Source organism: Leptonychotes weddellii, chromosome 2, assembly GCF_054177405.1.
Source record: "Leptonychotes weddellii isolate Sample4059 chromosome 2, ASM5417740v2, whole genome shotgun sequence".
NCBI classification, from domain to species: domain Eukaryota; kingdom Metazoa; phylum Chordata; class Mammalia; order Carnivora; family Phocidae; genus Leptonychotes; species Leptonychotes weddellii.
In genome coordinates, this window is record NC_138370.1 from 140,869,009 (window position 1) to 140,891,947 (window position 22,939).

Sequence of the window (22,939 nt, forward strand, 5' to 3'; positions counted from 1 at the left end):
ATCCCGGGACTCCAGGATCATGACCTGAGCCGAAGGCAGTCGCTTAACCAACTGAGCCACCCAGGCGCCCCGACACATTTATTCTTTTAGAGCTCCAGAGGTCAGAAGTCCTAAAATCAAGGCGTCAGCTAGGCTGCATACCTTCCAGAGGCTCTGGGGGTGGGGAATGCATTCCTTTGCCTTTTCCAGTTTCTGAGGCTGCCTATGTTCCACAGCCCACAGCCCTTCCTCCATCTTCACATCCCCCCTCGGAACTCTGCTTCTTTTGACTCGTCTCCTCACCCACTCTTGCCTCTTGCCTCCTTCCTCTGTGGACCCTTGTGGTTACACCGGGCCCACCCAGATAATCCAGGGTCATCTCCTCATCTCCAGATCCTTAAATTAATCACACCTGCACAGTCCTGTTTGCCATGTAAGGCCACAGATTCACAGGCTCCAGGGATTAGGGTGCGGACATCTCTGAGGGGCCAATATTCCTTCTGCACCAGACACTCCCGGAGCCTGGGGGTGGTCAGTGAGGAATTCCCTGAGAAGGATGATGGGGTACAGCCAGGTGAAGAAACTGGGGAAGAGCCTTCAGGTGGTGGGTGGGATGGAATTTGAGGTGTGCTGAGATGTGTGAGGAACAGAACGAAGGCCGTTGTGACAGGCCAAGTAGTGGGTGGCAAGAGGTGACTGTGGAGACAGCAGGGGGAGTCGCTGGTGGTTTTAGAGTAGATTTGTATTTACAAAGAATACTTGTGCTGCCGCGTTGACAGCTGACTTGTGTTGACATGTTGACATGGGGTTAGAGGTGGGCACATGGGTGTTGGAGGCTGCTTAGGACGCTGTCATAATTCAGGTGAGAGATGCCAGTGGCCTGGCCTTGCTGGTGATGACAGGAGATTAAAGAGAAGTGAATGGCCCTGAGAGATTGAAGGAGAGTGAACCCAAAGACATAGTGGTGGGTGGATCGGGCAAGACCCCAGGCTAGATCTAGTGTTGGCCAGGAAGGAGGCCGCACTGTCATTTACTCTGTGGGGGAAACACCAAGAAAGGGTTGGATTTGGGGGGAAGGAGAAGGGAATGCTCTAGTTTGGAGTAGACTGATTTTGAGGGCCTCTGAGACAAGCCATTGGAAACGTCAATACTCATCCAGTCTGAATGAGCTCAGAAGTAAGTTTTCTGAGATGAAGATGCAGTTGGAAATGGTAGCTGCTGCTTGAGGCCCCATGAGTGGTTATCGCCTGCACCCTAGAGGGGCACAGAGAAGAGGGATGAGGGCCTCAGTGCCTGGAGAGGCCAGCGGCTCAATGTGCGCCCTGGAATTGGCGGTGTTTGGCACGCATCAGGGATGAAGCGGGGGTAGAATCCAGACGAGGGATGTGGAGGTGAGGAAAGAGCCAAGTCTTAAAAGAGTATTATGGACAATCTCTAACAAATTGTGTTAGTTTCCTATTGCTGCTATAACAAATTACCATTAACTCAGTGCCTTAAACAATCCAGATTTCTCATTTTACGGTTCTGGAGGTCAGAGATCTGAAATGGGCCTCCCTGAGCTAGCATGAAGGCAGTACAGGGCTGTGTTCTTCCTGGAGGCTCTAGCAGAGACTGTGTCTTGCCTTTTTCAGTTTCTAGAGGTTGCCTGTGTTCCTTGGCTCCTGGCCCCCTTCCTTCATCTTCAAAATTAGCAAAGGCTGGTTAAGTCCTTCACACATGGCATCACTCTGATCTATCATTCTGCTTCTGTTTCCCACTTTCAAGGATGCTTGTGATAACATTGGGTCCACCAAGAGAATCCAGAACAGTTCCCCTATTTTAATGTCAGCTGATTGGCAAATTAATCCCATCTACAACCTGAATTTCCCTTTGCCATGTAAGGTAATGTAATCACAAGTTCTGGGGATGAGGACGTGGACATCTTTGGAAGACCATTACTCTGCCTATACACATACGTGTTAAAGTATAAACAGAATGGTATAAGGAGCGCCATATACCCAGCACTCAGCTTCAACAACGCACTGTGTCCCCATTTCTCCCCACCTCACCACTGGGTTATTTTTTTTTAAGATTTTATTTATTTATTTGAGAGAGAGAGAGACAGCGTGTGTGCACACGAGAGAGAGCACAAGCAGGGTGGAGGGGCAGAGGGAGAGAAAGAGAGAAGGAGGCTCCCCATTGAGCAGGGCTCGATCCCAGGACCCAGGGATCATGACCTGAGCTGAAGGCAGACACTTAACCGGCTGAGCCATTCAGGTGCCCCTTACCACTGGATTATTTAAAACAAATCTTAGAAGTTATCTGACTCATCTATAGTTGTTTCAGAATAGAGAGTTCTTTAAAGAAGTTGAGCTATGATGGGACGAGAACACGGGGGGAGGTCACCGGGGGAGAGATGTGGGAGAGTGTGCACGCTTGTATTTTTAGTGGGAGAGGCACCGAGGCATGCTAAATTCTTCACTTTGACATTCAGAGCACTGGGCCGAAATGACGTGATGTCAACAGCTGCCACGAGCCTTCAGGACAGGCATGTTCAATTCTGATGAGAAGGATCTAACCGTAGAGGAGACATTGGCTTGGACAAGAGAGAGATCTCCTTCATTAACAGAGGGACATAGGTTGGGAGGTTTGGGAGTGAAATTAAGGGCGTTCCTCTCTACTGGTTTAATTTAGTTCAATTAAAAAAAATTTTTCCCCATTGAATCACAAAGGAGATCTAGGGGGTGTGGAAGTTTTGATGATCTCTGGGAAAGTTGGAAATAGTCGTCATGGCGTGGAGAATGAGTGCCCTGAAGAGACATTGTTGGAAGCAGGACATGTTCGGGTCCACTTTGGTGAATTCGGGTGAATCCAGTCAGCTTGGCTGTGTGACTTCCACTAGCATTGCACATCTGTGTGGATGTATGTGTTCAGAGAAGGTGGACAGTTTGGTTCCTACTGGGTTTGTTTTTTGCTAGGTGGTGTGCCCAAAGGACAAGGTTAGGGTTGTTTGTAAGAGCAGTGCAAATCATGATCCCTAGACTCTAAGCTGAATAAGAAAGAAGAGGAGTGAGAGGCTCTGGGGAGTAAATGGAGCCGTGGTGCTGGGATGCTTCAGGAAGCCAGCAGGCAGAGCTGAGCCTGGATCGACTTTAGGACAGCGAGCAGATCCAGAGTACATCTTTGGGAGTGAGGCGCCAGAGTGGCGTGGACTAAAAGACAGCTGGAGAATAGGACATCCAGTTACTGAGAGAGCAGGCTGTGGGAATGCTCCTCCACATAGGGATGGAGACCACCTCAGATGATGGCAGGAGATGGCAGATAAAGGTGGGTCTTCCATGAGTGGAGGTCAGCCAAGCAGAGGAGACAGGAAGGGCCTTGCAAGCGCTATGAGGCGTGGGCCTCAGAAGGGCAGGTGTTTTGACCAGTTATTTCTCTTAAACATTGCCCTCTGTATGAGTGATCACTTCCCCAACTCCCCCTCCAGTGGGAAAGTAGTAAGATAGGTAGAACAAAGCTGACTCGATCCAAGAATTCCTGAATAGCAAAAATCATGGATTAACTTGAATATGTGGCTACCTCATAAAGAGAGATTTAATGGGCTCTGTCTCCATGTGCTGTACTTTTATATCTGACGTTCCTCCTGGGCTCGAAGCCATGTATTCTTTTTTTTTTTAAAGATTTTATTTATTTATTTGAGACAGAGAGAGCATGAGATGGGGGAGTGTCAGAGGGAGAAGCAGACTCCCTGCCAAGCAGGGAGCCCGATGCGGGACTCGATCCCGGGACTCCAGGATCATGACCTGAGCCGAAGGCAGTCGCTTAACCAACTGAGCCACCCAGGCGCCCTCGAAGCCATGTATTCTAATGTTGCTTCAGATACGCCTGTGGGTATATTTAATATGCATTATTTATATTGATTTATGATTACGATGTACCTTTTTTGAAAGTTTTTAGTGATTTTGTCTATACCATAAAATCCTGCTATAATATGGTATTATTTAAAAGATTCAGCGTTGTATATGGGGTTGCATTATTGTGAAAGGTGATGAAATACACACACACGAAAAGTGAAACTGTTGAACGCACAGATGACCACTGAACTCAAAGTCTCACATGACAGGAAAAGGAATTCAGCTTGGTGGGCCGTATAATGGACCTAGAAGACACAGGAAAACAGGATATTATGACAAGGGGATGGAATTGCCATTTCTGCTGCAGTTCTGTTTGCTTAAAATTGGGTTATTTTGTATTTAACATTTTCATGTTGACAAGTAACCATTTTGACTGATTCTCGGCCCACCTTTTGGCCATTTCTTCCTGTGAGGGGAGATGCTAATTATAAGAATCAAGAATAAGTAGCAGCAACAGATTTATTTTTTATAAAACATAACAGTGTCTCTTTCTTTCTATAATGCATATCCCCCCATCTTTGAGATTCTGTGAACTGAGCCTTCTGTGATAGCCTGAGGACGTGAGAAGGCTGTAGAATGATGGTAGAGCCACGGGAAGATGTGGAGCCTGATCCCCCCCCCGCAAACTACTTACCTTGTTGGACTGAACTTTGGTCACTTTTCCTCATCCCAGCAGACTCATCTAGGCCTTTGGGGAGCAGTGGTGATCAGTGTGGTATTGCTGTGGCCACTTGGCCCTTAGCAGTTTGTTCAGTATGGTTGCTGTGCCTAGCATTTGTTAAGATCACGGGCTCCCGGGCGCCTGGGTGGCTCAGTTGGTTAAGCGACTGCCTTCGGCTCAGGTCATGATCCGGGAGTCCCGGGATCGAGTCCCACATTGGGCTCCCTGCTCGGCAGGGAGTCTGCTTCTCTCTCTGACCCTCCCCCCTCTCATACTCTCTCTCTCTATCTCATTCTCTCTCTCAAATAAATAAAATCTTTAAAAAAAAAAAAGATCATGGGCTCCCAACTGTGACTCCTGGGTTCAAGGCCTAGCTCTGCCACTTACTGACCACTTACTGACCGTGGTCCTTGGGCAGATTTTTAACTGTCGTAAACCTTATGTTACCTGTAGGATTGTTGTGAGAATAAATAGCACAATCCCTGGCACACAGTAGGACTACCCAGTAACTTCCCACCATCTAGTTGGAGCGTTAAACTTGGCTTCACATGACTTACCAATTGGATGTATTTGGGAAGTGTTGGGTTTTAAAGTGTATTGCTCCCTTATTCACCGTATTCCCTGGACATTTCACTTTCCCAGGTAAGGCTTTTCCCTGACCACCCCATTTAAAGCTTCAGCTGTCTACCTGCCACCCCACCCCCATGCCTCTCCTCACCCCTCCTCCCTGAGGTCCACACCCTCATTTCCTCTATTTTTCATCACTGCACTTCCCGCTTTCCAGTATACTGTTTGGCGTATTTGCTTTTTCTTTCCAGCTGTCTTCATCCACTAAAATACAAGCTCCGTGAGAGTGGGCTTCCTTGTCTGTTTCGTTCACTGTTATATTGTCAGTGCCTAGAACAGTGCCTGGCACATGGTGGATGCACAATAAATCTTCATCGGAATGAAGAAATGGACTTCAAGAGTGGTGATATGAATCTTTATACCACTAAGTGTTATAAAACCTGCTGAGCTTAAACATGTTTTATTCACAGGTTCTTAATGACAGTTTGCTTATTTGCCCATCTCAAACCAACTTTCCTAGGAGAAGATAATCAAAGCCAAGTAGAACAGGTTTGAAGGGATGATTAAGTTGGATGAGGAGAAGAATAAGGCTGACATTACTAATTCATTTACTGATTGACTTCTGACACCTTTTTTCCTAGCATGAACATCACCAACCACCATGAGGACCAGGGGTATCAATAGTGGACTGTCTTAAGAGTCTGTTGTCCATTTTACCTACAGCAGAACTTTTATTCTTCTCTTTTAGGGCACCAATGCCTCTGCTCTGGAAAAAGACATTGGTCCAGAGCAGTTTCCAATCAATGAACACTACTTTGGATTGGTCAACGTAAGTATTCAAAAATGTATTATTTTTATCAAATGTTTTAGAGTACTGAAGCAACTCCGTGGCAGTTTTCCTTATGACCAATTTTTAAATAATTGTTCATGTGCCTTAGTTCCTAGGAATGGTAAATGTTGGGGAGGGAGAAGATTAGTCCGGTTTTTGAAAATGTCAGTTGTCCCGGAAAAAAAGGTTTCATTACTGCATTGTTGGGTCGGATTCTCACTTCCCCACCTCTGCTTACGAGATTTCCTTTGTACACATAACTTTTGGCACCATTTTATTAGACTTTATGGCCAAATCTGCTTGTGTCATCTGGACGAGCTCCTTAGGCAGTCTTTGTTTCAATATGCATCAGTACAACCAGAATTGTAAAAGTGTTACCAACTCATCGGCAGTAACTGTTCAACAATATAACCTGACAGTGGCACTTAAAACAGGGGCAGGTTGTTGGGGGGAAGCCGGGACCAGTGGATCTCAGACTTCCTTGGCCTCCTCTTATCGGTGCCCAGCACTGGCTCCCTTGTGTGTGGCCACACTTAGCAGGCTCTGCTTCCTTGGTAAGCTGATTATGAGTCGGTAGTAAGGCAGTGTTACCCGCACCCCTTGTGAGCGTTCTTCCTTGCCCGATCCTTTCCTCTGGCCTGGAGGTTTGCCACACATCAGGTATTAACTCGTAAGTACCCGGTTTTCTGGAACAGCTGCTCTGAGCAGAATCTGTCTGCACCCAAGTGTAACAGGTAGTAATTGCCACTGGGGAAGCTAGACATAACTCTCAGCGAGTGAATGCTGCTTGTGGCTGATGGAAAGAACGTTGGCTTTGAAGGAATACAGACCTAAGTCTGAGTTGTGCCCAGCTGTTTACTAGCTGTGTAATCTCGAACAAGTCACTTGGCCTCTCTGAGCCTCCATGTCCCCATCTGTAAAATGGAGACCATACATCTATCTCTTGGGTTATACTGAAGGATCAGTGAGAGCTCCTATTGAAGATCCTGACATGAGGCTGAGGCACATTGTGTACACTCAGTGAATGTTAGTTCCTTTTCTTTCCCAGGAGTCATCCCCTGAATCGGGGCCAAGCATTCCTAAAGGGTATCTAGGTAAAGGTGGAGGCACTGAGTCAAAGGGAAAAGGATGTAAGGAGGAAGTCTGAAGCACTAGAATATAGGGCATTGTGTTGGCAAAATACTGACTTCTAATTTTAATAGCTTTTTTAGCCATTATGCACAGGCCTCTGCTTAGCCCTATGAAGATAGTTATTCAAGTTGTGAGAAATTCTGCCTTAGCAGAAAACACAAATGGGGAAAAAAAGAATTAAAGCCATTTCCTAGTTTGTGGAAGCGTTGTGAGATTAAATTTATTAATAGCTTCATTTATCTTCACTTCGAATGGTAATTCATGAAAGTTCCAGCTTCTCTTTAAAAAGAGGTTTGTCTCCTATTACATAATTGTGTCAAAGTAGATTAAAACATGTAAAAATAGGAAATGTTCTATCTTAGCATACGTAGAAATGTCCCATTAAGTATGGCAGAGCATCTGTCTCACTCTTGGGAAAATGACACACAAGCCAACAACCAGTTTTGAGAAGATGTTCATATTCTATTTTAATCTTACACAGCGTTTTGAAATCTGTGTTATTAATCTTGTGATTTCTTTAAATTGTTTCCTTTTCGTTTTCCTGTGTGTGGAAAATTCTAAAGGGATAGTGATAGTCTCAACGGTGTTCTTCCACAGAGTTGGTGTCACGGTCTGTTGAAAACCAATGACATGATGGCATTTTCCTCTTTAATCATCATCTGAGTAGCCATGGTTTTTGTGAGGAACAAAATATTATGGTGTGAGTCCTCATGTGATTATGTAGGAGACCAGTAACTGAGTGCTGTTGTGTTGGGACGCTTGCCATCTTGGCAGAAACCAGACTGAGGGTGACTTAGGAGTTTGAGGGGAAGAAGCTGGTGGGATGACCTAGGGAGGCACCTCTTTGCCTCTGTTGCTCTGGAGTAAGTGACAACATGCATTCTGAAGCAGTGCGCAGGGGCACCAGAATCTTGAACAGGAAAAACTAAAACAAGTGCCCGTGTAGTTAAGGCTGTTTCACCTGAGCAAATGGTTCCTAGTTCCTGGATTTCTTTCTGATTTCGATTTTTATTTTCTGTCATTGGAGTTTCCATTTGTTGCAACGTGGCCTCTCTTATTTAGACAGCTACTTTCCTGGGTAGCCATATTATGTCCATTTTTCTCCTCTCTCTCTCTCTCTCTTTTTTTTTAAAGATTTTATTTATTTGTCAGAGAGAGCACAAGCAGGGGGAGCAGCAGCCAGAGGGAGAGGAAGAAGCAGACTCCCCACTGAGCAGGGAGCCCGACACAGGGCTTGATACCAGGACCCCAGGATCATGACCTGAGCTGAAGGCAGACGCCTAGCTGACTGAGCCACCCAGGCGTCCCTCTTTTTTTTTTTTAAGCACCAGAAGGTCTCCTTAGATTTTATTTTATTATTTTTTTAAAGATTTTATTTATTTGACAGAGACACAGCAAGAGAGGGAACACAAGCAGGGGGAGTGGGAGAAGCAGGCTTCCCACCGAGCAGGGAGCCCGACGCGGGGCTCGATCCCAGGACCCTGGGATCATGACCTGAGCCGAAGGCAGACACTAAACGACTGAGCCACCCAGGCGCCCCAGATTTTTTTTTTTTTAATCAAGTCTTAGTACTTATCGTTTTAGGGACTTTTATGGGCCAGAGAGACCCCAGACTGATGTAAACTTGTATTCGTTTCCCTGTTGCTCAGATAGTCCTTGGTGTTGCGAGGGGTTTACTAGTCTCTAGCATGGTGAGCAGGACGCTGCTACTGGGAAATCTGGGCTGGTTCCTGGAGGCTGGACTTCTCCAGACCATGAACTGAAGCATCCCTGTTGTCCCTTGGCAGTTTGGAAACACGTGCTACTGTAACTCGGTGCTGCAGGCGTTGTACTTCTGCCGGCCGTTCCGGGAGAATGTGCTGGCGTACAAGGCCCAGCAAAAAAAGAAGGAAAACTTACTGACGTGCCTGGCAGACCTCTTCCATAGCATCGCCACGCAGAAGAAGAAGGTTGGCGTGATCCCACCAAAGAAGTTCATTTCGCGGCTGAGAAAAGAGAACGGTGAGTAAAGTGTTTAAGGGTCCAAAATAAGAATTCATCGTTCTGTGGATCCTCCAAATGAATCTCCCCTCTTTCTTTTTTTTTTTTTTTTTAAAGGGAAAAGAGTCTGGCCAACTATTTGAAAATCACTTTTTTGTTTTTTTAAAGATGTAATTCTCCTTTTCTATCCCGTAAACTTAAGGCTGGATAAAAAACATGGTTATAAATTCAGATTTATCATTCCATTTTGGAATGGTCTTTTTATTTGCTCCACATTGGGAGGAGTTTTAACTGGGTAGGACCATTGTGAGAGAGAAATTGCCCCAGGCAGCCTTCTAAGCAGAATGCTGATTGGAATAAATAGGTTGGTACAATAATTGAATAAAATAGTACTCTTAAAATCTTGTCATAAGTGATTAAAGTAAATGTATATTATCTAATCAGAGCTCTTGCTGTTTTAAAAATAATACCTCTGACTTTTGCCTAAGACAATTGAAGGATATTGATATGTTTACATTATAAAAATGACCTACTGTCACCTGATTTTTTTTTTTCATTTCTGGTTTTTCTATCTTCTTTTTCGGGAAAAGTTGTAGTAGAGACTAGGTTATTCCAGAAGCTTTGCATTGGTAATTTCTACTACTAGAAATAGTTGATATGGCAACTTGTGTTTATCCTAGATTTCAGCCTTACTCCAACAGACTTGCATAGTTAATCAGATGTTTGTTTTATAAAGTCTCATTTAATTTGATTGCTGTCTTTTAAAGTTGTTGTAGTTTATACGTACCAGAATAAAAATAATCTGAGGAGGAAGCAGAGCACTCCCGAGTCTTGTCGCGAACATGATTAATAATGAAGTTTCACAGCTGCATTCATCTCTTGATTGTTTGTCCTTATGGCAGGGAACAGCAGTAGGCTTCTGGAATCATTTGTATTTGGTTTCAGAACACCATCAGATAGATACATGTATCCCCCATCTCCCATATGTGTTTCATTTAAGCTCCTTCCATTCTAGTCCACGGTCTAATACGATCTTTGGGAAAAGGAGAATGACATCTAGATAAACTGCAAAATGAAAAATTGATCATTGGCGGTCACGTCATATTAAATACTGACATTTGTCATGGAACTTATGAAATAATTTCTGGGGTTTTCTGTAAAATAAAAATTTTGGTAGTGTTTTACATACGTGATGATTTCAGGGAGATAGGGGAAGTGTAGTTCTTGGGTGGTAGAGAAAAGGATAATGAACAAAAATTCTTCTAAAATTTACCCATTAAAGTTGCAAAATAGAGATGAATATATGTGATACCTGTCCCGTTGACATTTCAATATAAAAATTGAAGTGTGCACGTAAAATTAAGCATTTTGTTTTTCTTTTCAAGAACCGGAGATTGAAATAATGACCTTCTCTTTTCCAGATCTCTTTGATAACTACATGCAGCAGGATGCTCACGAGTTTTTAAATTATTTGCTAAACACTATTGCGGACATCCTGCAGGAAGAGAAAAAACAGGAAAAACAAAATGGAAAATTAAAAAATGGCAACATGAATGAACCTGCAGAGAATAATAAACCAGAACTCACCTGGGTCCATGAGATTTTTCAGGGAACGCTGACCAATGAGACTCGATGCTTGAACTGTGAAACCGTAAGCATTGAGAGGCTTTCATGTAATTTGTGCGTGTTTTTACAGGCTCTGTTGTGCATGAGTGCACTGTGGTCTGCAGCACCTAGCTGTTGTCTGCAATATATGCAGATGATTCTATTGATGTATATGAGCCCCGGGGCAAACTTTTGGAAGCGTGTCTCCATCCAAGATGTCTCAGCTGGCTAAAGCAGACGGATGAGGGAAAATCTCAAAAACTGGATTGCTTTGCGTCATGGGCATATTTGAGGGTCCACCAATTGCACTGTTAACCTGGACCTCCACTAGTTATCTTGAAAAGATTTTGCTCATGCAGAGGTCCCCATGTGAGACTTAGAATAGACCATCTCCCCAACTTAAAGGAATCAGCTGTGGGTTGGTGAACTTGAAGTTGGAAGTCAGGCTTGGCTTTGGATTCTGCTGCAGTTCGCTGGGTGTTGGGGCGAGTCCCTTCCAGGGCTGTTGCCAGGGCTGGGGGGGCTCATGTGTTTGGATGATTCTAGCACACAGTAGACACTTACCATAGTTGAATTCGAAGACACGGTCTCTGGAGCATGACTCAGGATGTCACATTTGCTTGGTGTATTTGATTTAACTCTGTGAGGGGCCTCATCATTTGGTGGTTAAAAGCCCAGCTTTAGAGCCAGGCTGCTGAGTTTGTATGCTGGTTCTGCCGTGCCGTAGTTATGGGACCCTGGGCGTATTATTCCACCTCTCTCTCTTCACTCTCCTCATCTGTAAGTTGGGTACAATGAGAGCATCTGTGTCATAGAGTTGCTTGGGAGGATGAAATGAGTTAACAGTTGGAAAGCACACAGAGCCATGCTTGGCACGTAGCAGATACGCAATAAATGTCAGCCATTATTATTTACTATAACTACTAACAACACAGCAAGTCTCTGAGCTCATTAGCACTCTCTCAGTTTCTTCACATCGTAAGAAAAATTCTGTAGGTCTGTGCATTTTCTGGAGAAGAGCGAGAGTACCTCTCATTAGGTTCTGCAAAGGAACTAGGACCCAGAAATGATTAAGAAATGTGAATTTAAGTGGGAGGCTCTTTGTTTTTTGTCAGTCTTTCTCCTGTCCTTTTAAACAGTTTTTGAATCAACATTCTGATTTGTTCATTGTAGAAACAACTAGAAAACATAGCTAAGCAAAAGAAGAGTAAAAATTACTAGTGATCTCCCCACCCAGAGATGATAAATTTGTAACATTTTCTAAAAATTGTGATCACATTTGCCCAGAGAGAACCACTTGAACATTTTGAAATATATCCTGCCAAAACATTTTCTACACATACTTTTCTATCTAGAGATCTTTCCTCCCTCCCTTTTTCCTTCTGTCCCTTTATATTTTATATTCCAGTAAAATCCAAATGAATACAGAAGTAGAAGAGTAGAGTAAATCCCATATGGGTATTACTATGATTGTTAACACATCGGCCCATCTTGATCATTTCTTGTTTCGTGCCTCCTCCCCCACCCTTGCCAACCTGGTCATTTTTAAGCAAATCTCAGATGACTTATCATTTCATTTATAGTTTCTCCATCACTTTGTTACATATTTCTAAAAGGTGAGACATCTTTTTTTTTTAAACAAAAGTACCGTACCATTATCAACCTAAAAATAATTCTTTTAAACCAGTATTCACTTAGTGTTCAGGTTTCTCTGATTATGTCATACTTTTTTTTTTTAGCAGTTAATTCACATAAGGATCTAAACATCATCCGCACACTGCCTTTAGCCAGTTAGGTCTCAGTCTATAAGTTACCATCCACCGCTCCCCCTCCCTTCCTCTTTTTTTTTTTTTTGCAAGTTAGTTATTGAAGAAATCGTGGTTGTCCTGTAGAATTTCCCACATTCTGGAAGCATCCTGTGGTGTTAACAGGTATAGTAAAATGGCAGTATGTTTCTATCATCCTACTCTGTCTATTTAACCCTCCTATTTTATATTCCTTTTTCTTTCTTGCCTTCTTTTGTATCAAATATTTTTTTCTTTTTTTTTTTTTTTGCATCTATTGGATTGTTAGTTTCAAAGTCTCTTAGAAGTTACTCTAGAGACTACAATATACATCTTTGCCATAGTTAATTTTTTACCGCTTTCCCAACATTGCTAGAACTTGTGGAATATTTCATCTCCTTTTCCTTTTGTGTTACTGTTTTGTGATGAATTCATGACTTTTAACATTTCACGTGTTTTAAATCTATTGCAGTTTTTTATTCTTCTTGATATTGAATGTATTTTTAGAATAACTTCACACCCTCTTAAACATCAAGATCATGGCTATATTGTAAATATTATAATTTGCAGATTTGTAGTCTTTTTGTTTTCTTCCCTCTTTTTAATAAGGGACTTTTCCTTGGCACCATCCTCATCTTACCTCTTGTATCTGTTCTGTCATCAAGTTCTGTCTGTTTTTCATCCTCTACTTCTCTCAGTCCCCACTGCTCACACCCTGGCTCAGGGCCCCCCTCAGCTCTTGACTGGCAGGCTCAGCTAAATTGCAGTAACTTCTTACTGGATTTTCTGCCCTTTCTCTTGCCTCCTCCGTGTTCCTGTCCTCTCCAACTAATAGCAATCTGTCTGTTCTTTGAATGTTTGGTAGAACTTGCAACTTATTTTTGTATCCCTAAAGTGCATCATTCAGTTTGGCTTGTCTTTTGTCTCTATATGAATGAAATAACACAATATGTATTCTCTGTGCTGTGTTTTGGTTTTGCTTTTTTGTTGAGAATCATTTGTGTTGTTACATGATGCTTTCATTCATTTTCATTGCCATGTAGTATTCCATGCATGAATATGTGATAGTTCACTAGTTTATTTCACTGTTGGTGGAAATTGGGTCGTTTCCAGTTTGGGGCAGCTATGACCAATGCTGCTATGAACATTCCCATACATATAATCAAGTGTACATAAATCTCTCTCTATATTTTTTTCTCTATATATTTTTAGGTCCTATGGTATGCTTATCAGAAAATATCAGATCCCCAAAGTGGTTGTCCCATTTTACACATCCAGTGTATGATCATTCTCATTTCTCCACATTGTTGTCTATACCTAGTATTCTTAGATGGCTTCACTTTGGGTAATATAGTGGCTGTGTAGCTGAGTTATTTTATTCCATAAACACCTCCCCCTGCCTCAACCTGCTGTGTAAAGGCAAGGATACTGAGGATGATACAGTGAGAACCTTGTCTTTCTGGAACTTTCACACGGAAGACAGACATTAATAAAATGAATAATGAGTTTTGTCATTATAATTGTAAAATGCTATGAAGGAGAAGTACAGAGTACCCTGTGAGCTTCTGATACAGGAACCGGAAGAGTGGGGTGGTGCATTTCTGTGGTTAGCCAGGAAACCTGCAGCAGACGGTGTAGCTGGGCTGGTCCTTTTGGTTATCTTTGAAATTACCACGGTTACTAAGTCCATCCTGTGGAAAACTCAGTAGGAGTTTTCAGGAAGTCTCAGATGATAGGCTTAGTCACATTTGTAGTTTCTTTTTTTTTTTTTTTTAAGATTTTATTTATTTATTTGAGAGAGAGAGAGTGAGCACATGAGAGGGGGGAGGGTCAGAGGGAGAAGCAGACTCCCCGCCGAGCTGGGAGCCCAATGTGGGACTCCATCCAGGGACTCCATCCAGGGACTCCAGGATCATGACCTGAGCTGAAGGCAGTCGCTTAACCAACTGAGCCACCCAGGCGCCCCACATTTGTAGTTTCTTTTTTTTAATCTATGAACAGGTTATTCGATCCCAACAAATGCAAATAATGCACCTTCAAATATTTGTATGGCAGAAACTATCACCTAGCCTGTTACTTTCCTAGAGGGTTGCCATTAGATGTGATGCCTGTGCCCAGAGATTCCCTTCAAAACTTCTGGGTGATGGTGGGGCGCCTGGGTGGCTCAGTCGGCTAAGCGTCTGCCTTTGGCTCAGGTCATGATCCCAGGGTCCTGGGATCGAGCCCCGTGTTGGGCTCCCTGCTCAGTGCGGAGCCTGCTTCTCCCTCTCCTGCTGCTGCTCCCCCCTGCTTGTGCTCTCTTGCTCTCTGTCAAATAAAATAAATGTTTAAAAAAAAAACAAAAAAACTTTTGGGTGATGCCATAGTTTGTTGTAACGGGACTCCAACCATTATACTTGGTTTGTTGAAGCAAGAGCAAATGTATGAGTCTGTCTTTATGGAGGATGGCACACTCTGAAAAACCTGTATTTTTGCTTTTTTTTAAGATTTTATTTGAGAGAGAGAGCACGAGCAGGGGGAGACGGAGAAGCAGACTCCCCGCTGAGCAGGGAGCCCATTTGGGGGCTCTGTCCCAGGACGCCGGGATCATGATCTGAGCTGAAGGCAGATAGATGCTTAACCAACTGAGCCACCAGGGGGGCCCCTGTATTTTTTATTTCCTAAAGTGATTAGACGTGAGGCAGGAGTTTTCTCTGGAGTTACTTAGGTAATCACCTCCATTTCTTAGATCCTTTAACTGGATGGGATCCTAGGAGTCATCCAATCCTTCCCTGCCAGTGCCCGCGTCCCTTCTGTGACATCCTAGCCAGTTGGTCACCAGCATCTGCTGGTGTCTGGCCGGAGATGGGGAACTCAATCTCTCTGGGCGATGCATTCCATTTTTAGAAAGCTTTAATTGTTAGAAAAGCCCTCTACTTTCTAAGAAAATACATAGCCTGCAGGCTGTTTTTGAGGACTTAGTGTAAAAGAAGACCTAACATTTAAGTTTTCCTTCACCGGATCAGAAATATGGGGCCCCCTTTGAGTAACGTCCTTGGCCCAAGGCAGGCAGCCTTTAGATGGTGCTTCAGTCACAGTTGTGCAGTCTCACAGTGGGATTCAGCTCTACTCGGTCCTGAGCTGCACATTAGCCCCTGGGCGAGCAGGGGGCCTCCCTGTTGTCGCCACCCCACCCGCCAGTGCCTCCAATTGTGCAAAACTCTTTGTGCCAGCCTTCACGCTTTCAGAAAAACATAATTTTTTTTCCTTGGTCTCGCCCTTTGTAAATGTTGCTTGTGATTGCAGTGCAAATGTCAACTGAGAGATTTATGGAGACGAACAGTTTCACTCTGCAATACCCTTGGAGAGACTATTTTAAGGGGGTAATTCAGTGCACACTTTCCCATGTAACCTTGATCAAGGCACCTCAGAGTTGCGGCATGGGGATTTTCCAGCCTAGCCTCAGTGCTCCTTTGGCTGTTCTTCGCTTGGTTCATAAGATTTGCGGGGCCACTTGGAGCTTAATTTTGTTGTTGTTGTTCTTAATTTCCCCCCTTTCCATTTCAGCTGAGTTTTTGCTTTGCAAACCTGTGGTTTTTCGTGCTTCCCGGGGGCTTTAAGGCACATTTATATCTGTCACTGGAGCCAAAAGTTTGTCTAAAGAACTGCTTTATTAAGTACCAATTGCACGGCTCCTTCTTGCTTCATTTGCAGAGGTTAAAATTGATTCAGTAGAGCTTCTGAGCCCTTTGCAGAGGAGGAGCGGGGATGGGTGATGTGGCCAGGTGAGATCAGTGAGCCGTGGTTCTGAGTCCCTCAGGTGAGCTGTCGTTAACCACCTTCCCTAAGCCCACTGCTCTGTCGCTGCTGTAAGACAGCACATTTTCTGTTCCTGGCTGATCACCGTGGAACAGCACCTGGCCACCTTTTCTACTAAGCCAAGGAAAGGAGTCTGGGGATTCAAAGCACATTTGAAATATGATGTTAATTACTCAGGACCTTCGGAAAGCTCATGATTTATGTGTATGCCCCACATACTAATTTGTCCTACTAGTTGATTTGTAATTAATTAAAAAGAAGAGCAGGTAGAGTCACTTAATTGTCCTAGCTACCTTTTAAGCTAGTTTTGGGGAACTCCATGCCCAGAACTGGGGAGAAGAAAGAATAAGATGTAGCCTGTGCTTGCTGAGAGTATTGGAGTCTTAGTGACATATATGTTTCCTTGGAGACAAGCTGTATTTTCACTTAGACCAGAATGAGATCCTTGTGTGTGGGAAGAAAACGATTTCATTATCTGGCAGCTTTCTGGGGAGACAGGCAAAAAAGAAAAGAAAAAAAAATTGCTTGATCACCCATTGCTTTTGACTGTATCAGTCTGAGTCAGGGGGAGAGAAGAATCCTAATGGAAGGGTTTAGAGCGCTGTGTTCAAATCCCTCAAGGGGTTGATCTACCTGAGCAGTGTTTTCTCACATTCTAAATTCTGGAAGCAGTTTACATTGGGAATTGGGGAAGTTACAGTAACTTTTTTCATGTAGTTAATTAGGTTTGTACCTTTCTCCCCTCCCTAAAATAACTAAAAAGAGAACAGATTTGTGTCCAGCAGGAGACAATGTTTCTTTGTCTTTGCACCCTTCCAGTAAAAGCTTTCGTAGAATCTGATCCTCCCTAAGTTATATATGATTTCAGTTGGCTCTGATCCTTTTATTTTCTCCTAGAAAAGAACCATTTAAGTTTAAAAAGTTTTACTAATTAAAAAATATAATACCTATGGATTATTTTTTACAAATCAGACACGGGAATGTATAAAAAGAAAATCATTTATAATTCTGCTACCCAGATGCCACCATTGGCTATTAGAAATTTTCCTATTTGTTCAGTTATATAATATTCATGCATTTAGTAAATATTTATTGGGTCCCCACTAAATGCTGGAAATTATTTTACGTACTAGGGATATAGCATTTAAAACAAACAGAAAAGGTAGTCCCTGCCCTTTTGTTTACTAAATATACACATTTAAAGCTATATGTTTCCCTTTAAGCACCGCTTTAGCTGCATCCCACAAATACTGATTTTTCTTTGTCATTAGTTCAAAATATTTTCTAATTTGTCTTGTGCTTTTTTCCCTGTGACCCATGTATTACTTAGAAGTATGTTGTTTAACTTGCAGTTGTTTAGGATTTTCCTAGATACCTTAATTTTATTGACTTCAGATTTAATTCTGTGTGGTTAGGGAATATATTCTATATTATCTCAGTCTTTTAAAATTTACTGTGATGTGTTTCGTATCCTAACACATGGTTTATCCCAGTAAATGTACTTTAAAAGAAGGTCTCTCAACCTTGGAATTATTACTATTTAAAGTCAGATAATTCTTGGGGTGCCTGGGTGGCTCAGTTGGTTAAGTGTCTGCCTTTGGCTCAGGTCATGATCCCAGGGTCCTGGGATCGAGGCCCACATCGGGCTCCCTGCTCAGCGGGAAGCCTGCTTCTCCCTCTCCCACTCCCCCTGCTTGTGTTCCCTCTCTCGCTGTGTCTCTCTCTGTCAAATAAATAAACAAAATCTTTAAAAAAATAAAAAAATAAAGTCAGATAAGTCTTTGTTGTGGGGTGCTGCCCCGTGCATCAGAGGATGTTTAGCAGCATCTAGCGTACCTACTAGATGCCAGTAGCAGCCCCCAGGAGGTGACACCAAAAATGTGTCCAGACATTGCCAAATGTCCCTTGGAAGGAAAAGTTTCCTTTGCTGAGAACCACTGGATTGAACAGAATATATATTTTGTAGTTATATAGAGTTCTTCAGATTTTCTGTGTTTTTCTTGATTTCCCCCCTAGTCTTTCTATTGGTTGCTGAGAAAGGGGGGTTAAAATACCTAACTATGATTGTGGGGGGGATGCCTGGGTGGCGCAAGTTGATTATGCATCTGACTCTTGGTTTCGGCTCAGGTTGTGAGATTGAGCCCGTTGTTGGACTCTATGCTCAGCGGGGAGTCCGCTTGAGATTCTCTCTCCCTCTTCCTCCCCTGCTCATGCGCTTTCTCTCTCTCAAATAAATAAATAAACCTTAAAAAAAACTTAACTACAGTTGTGGGATAATTTTATTTCTTCCTCTAATTCTGTCAGTTTTTGCTTCATGAATCTTTTACTTTTTTTATTTTTTAAGATTATTTGAGAGAGAGAGAGTAGGGGCGGGGCAGAGAGAGGGACAGAATCATCAAGCAGACTCTCCACTGAGCACAGAGCCCAATGCAGGGCTCTATCCCAGGACCCTGAGATCATGACCTGAGCCAAAATCAAGTCAGCCGCTCAACTGACTGAGCCACCCCGGCACCCCACTTTTTTTTAAAAAAGATTTATTTATCTTAGAGCATGAGTGGGGCTGGGGGAAGGGGAGAGGGAGAAAGAGAATCTCAGACTCCCCGATGAGTGTGGAGCCTCACAAGACAACACAGGGCTCAGTCTCACAACCCATGAGATCACGACCTGAGCCAAAATCGAGAGTCGGTCGCTCAACTGACTGAGCCACCCAGGCATCCCTCTTTTACTTTTTAGAAAACAACTTTATTGATGTATAGCTTATATGCCATAAAGTTCATCCTTTCAGTAATTTTCAAAGCAGTTTGGTGAGTTGTGCAACTATCATCATAATCCAGTTTTTTTTTCCTAATTTTTATTGGAATCCATAATCCTGTTTTAAAACATTTCTATTACACCAGTAAGATCCCTTGTACCCAGCAATTAATCTCTGTTGCAAGCCTCAGGCCACCGCTAATGTTTATTCCATTAATGTTTAATGTAATTACTGGTATGGGGGGTTTGGGGGCTCCCACTTTATTATTTGTTTTCTATTTATTTCCCCTCCATTTTTTATTATGTTCCTCCTCCTCTTTTTTTGGAAAAAAAAAATTTTTAATATATGTATATATTGATATATGTACATACATATTTGTATAAATAGTTCCATTTTAATCTTCCTCTTAGTATGTATTTGTGTGTGTGTTTTTGTTTGGGTGTTTCTCTAGCGATCATAATATATATCCTTTACTGTTACAGTCCATGTACAGTTAATAATGTCACTGTTTCACATAAAACAGAAAGCTTATAACTGTACAGATGCATATTCCTTCTGCCTGCCCCTACCTTACCTTGTCCCTTGCTGTAGTTAGTCTGTGTATTACATATATGTATATCATAAACCCCACAGGGCAATGTCAAAATTACTATTCTTGCTCTTCATTCTTTCTTGAGGATCTGGATTTCCATCTGGTATCCTTTCCCTTTGGCTTGAAGAACTTCCTTTAACCACCCCCTTTTTTTTCTTTTTTTTTTTGTAGTGTAGGTCTTTTAATAATGAATTCTCTTTATTTTTCCTTCATTCTTGAAGGATCTATTTATGGGCTATTGACAGTTTTTTCTTTTAGCACATTAAGGATGTTCTACTATCTCTGCCCTCCGTAATTTCTGATGAGAAATCAGCGTCCAGTTGAACCATTCTTTTGTAGTATGTCATTTTTCTCTCCATGTTTTTAAGATTTGCTTTTTACCTTTGACTTGTTACAGTTCGATTATGATGTGCCTTGGCTAACCTTTTTTTGTATTTATCCTACTTTGTGTTTGTTGAGCATCTTGAATCTGTAAATGTATGTCTTTCCCCAAATGAGGAAATATTTCGCCATTATTTTTCAAATAGCTTGTCTGCTCTATTCTCTCTCCCCTTCTGAGACTCCAATTATATGTATGATATTTTCTAACAGTTTTCTCAGTATCTGTTTTTATTTCAATCTTTTTTTTTCTTTATTCTTCTCATTGGATAATTTTCTGTTGATTTGTCTTCAAGTCCACTTTTTCTTTCCTTTGTCATCTCCAGTTCATTGTTAAGTCCATCTGGTGTATTACTTTTTCAGTTCTAGAATTTCCATTTGATTCTTTTTTTTTTTTTTTCCTATTTCTCTGCTGAGATTTTTTTTTTTTTTAAAGATTTTATTTATTTATTTGAGAGAGAGACACACAGCGAGAGAGGGAACACAAGCAGGGGGAGTGGGAGAGGGAGAAGCAGGCTTCCCGCGGAGCAGGGAGCCCGATGTGGGGCTCGATCCCAGGACCCTGGGATCGTGACCTGAGCCGAAGGCAGACGCTTAACGACTGAGCCACCCAGGCGCCCCCATCTGCTGAGATTTCTTATCTGCTAAAAAAAAAAATCTTGTCTGCTCATTTCAACATCTGCATCCTCTGAGGATTGGTTTCAGTTGTCTTCAGAATGTCTCCCATTAACTGGGTGATGGGCATTGGGGAAGGTATGTGTTGTAATGAGCACTGGGTCTTATATAGGACTGATGAATCACAGACCTGTACCCCTGAAACAAATAATACATTATATGTTAATTAAAAAAAAGAAAAGAAAAATGTGTCACATTTTCCTGGTTCTTCACACATTTTGTAAGTTTGAATGGTATCTAGGACATTGAGGATGTAAAATTTGAGAGAACTCTGGGTTCTGTTATTTTGGCTTCAGTGAGTATGATGTTTCCTTGAGTTTTAGCAGGCAGTTCATCTTGGCTGGACTCTAACTACAAATCTGTTTCTTAGGCGGCAGCTTGAATCTTGGGTCACCCTTTTGTATCTGGCTGAGCTGCTGTGAGTGTACTCTGTGCGTATGTGGCTCAGCAGCCCACCAGAGGTGTGCGTGGACAGAGCTGGGAATACCCTCTGATTCCTCCCCTTCTTGCCAGTAGACATGGTTTCCCAGACTCCGTTTTCTGGTTCCAAGACCAGACAGACTGCATTTGTTCCCCTACAGATCCCCAGGGAAGGGCTATGAAACCCTGAACTTATCCTGTGCAACCGTTCTCTTCCAGGTGTGGACTCCCCATCTACCTGTCTGTGTTTATTCTCCAACACCTTCAGGTAGCTGCTTGTGTTTATAGTTAGCTGAGTTTTATGGTTTTCTGGAGGAGTGTAGGAATGGCAAGATCTTAGTCAGTACTGGAACCAGTTTTTCATTTTAGTGAGGGAGAGTCAGACGATAAAAAAAATACAAATAAAACATTTATAATATGAAATCATTGTATTGGTTATCTATTGCTTTGTTACAAACCACCCCAAAACTCTGAGACTTAAATCAACTATCATTTATTATAATTCATTCAACTGTGGGGTGGCTGAGGGTCACCTGATCTAGGCTGGCCCTGGCTGAACTTGTTTGTTTGTATTTCAGCTGGCTCACTTCTATGTCTGAAGTCTGGCTAGGCATTTTGCTCTCGATTGGGCTTGGCTGGGGCACCTTAGTGAGAACAGCTCTCTTTCATGGGTCTCTCATCTTCTTCCTGGGAATAGTGGACTAGCCTGGGGGCCCCTGGGTGGCTTAGTTGGTTAAGCATCTGCCTTCGGCTCAGATCAGGATTTCGGGGTCCTGGGATCGAGTCCCGTGTCGGGCTCCCTGCTCAGCGGGCGTCTGCTTCTCCCTCTCCCCCTCCTCAGGCACTCTCAAGTAAATAAATAAAATCTTTTTAAAAAAATAGTGGCCTAGCCTGGGCTTATCCTTCTTATGGTGATGACAGAAATGCAAGAGAGCAGTTTTGTAAGTGCTTGTTCAAGCTTCTGCTTATGACATGTCCCCTAACTTCCCACTGGCCAAAGCAAGTCGTATGGCTGAACTCAGAATCAAAGATGGGAAGCATATCTCTTGATGAGAGGATCTGTAAAGTCATACAGCAAGGAAGCCAGTGTAGGCGGTGGTGAAGATTTGGGCCTTTCATGCATTCTACCATAGCAGTAACAAGTGCCATTTAAAAAAAAAAAAAGGGCAGAATAGTGTGTGTATATGTGTAAGGGCATGTGTATGTATGTAAATGTATACATGCCTTTTTTTATACAAAACTGGAATTCGCTTATAGAAGGTTGTGTAGTCTACTTACTCATTTAATATGATATCATACCCACCATGTAGTAAACCATTCCCAGCTCTTTGCCCATTTTAGGCCATTTACAATTTTTACACCCCTTCCCCCGATTTATTGAGTGTTTAATTTTGAAAGCACCTTACATGTATTATTTTATCTTTACAACAGCCTGGTGAAATAACTCTTAGTGTCCCCACTTTATAGATGAGGAAACTGAGGTACACCAAGGCTGAGTAACTGGCCTACAGTCACCCACTACATAAGTGGCAGAGACAGGATATGGAACTGGAAAGTCTTTCTCAACACCCTTGCTTATGTGTACTAATAAAAGTATAAAAGACTGTGTCCACATTCTGAATATTTCTTTAGATAATGGCCTAGCGGTGGAGTATTGGGTCATAGGATAGTTGTCCCACTTAAAGGAGTGTTTTCTCATTTTGCTGCCAATTGACTGAACACTTCAAGGTTGTTGCTGAGCTAGTTTGTCCCTCCCCCTGCAAGAGAGTAAAACTCCAGGCTTGCCAGTCAACGGCTGGAATGCAAGCAGTTTAATTCTGTGAACCTCAGTAAGTAGGAGAGCCAGGATTGGTGTGGTATGAATGGCAGGGGCCAAGAAACAGCGGGGCCAGTGA

The 22,939-nt window shown here is 42.7% G+C and overlaps 1 protein-coding gene across 3 annotated transcripts in view; it reads left to right on the forward strand.

Moving 5' to 3' along the window:
• Positions 1-22,939, forward strand: part of USP46 (ubiquitin specific peptidase 46) — a 54,901-nt gene that overhangs the window by 16,827 nt on the left and 15,135 nt on the right. For all 3 annotated transcript variants that reach the window (XM_081812387.1, XM_081812389.1, XM_081812386.1), the window contains 3 exons: positions 5,849-5,929; positions 8,848-9,061; positions 10,462-10,691. In XM_081812387.1, the coding sequence (XP_081668513.1) occupies positions 5,849-5,929; positions 8,848-9,061; positions 10,462-10,691 (525 nt within the window). The remainder of the gene's footprint in view (positions 1-5,848; positions 5,930-8,847; positions 9,062-10,461; positions 10,692-22,939) is intronic.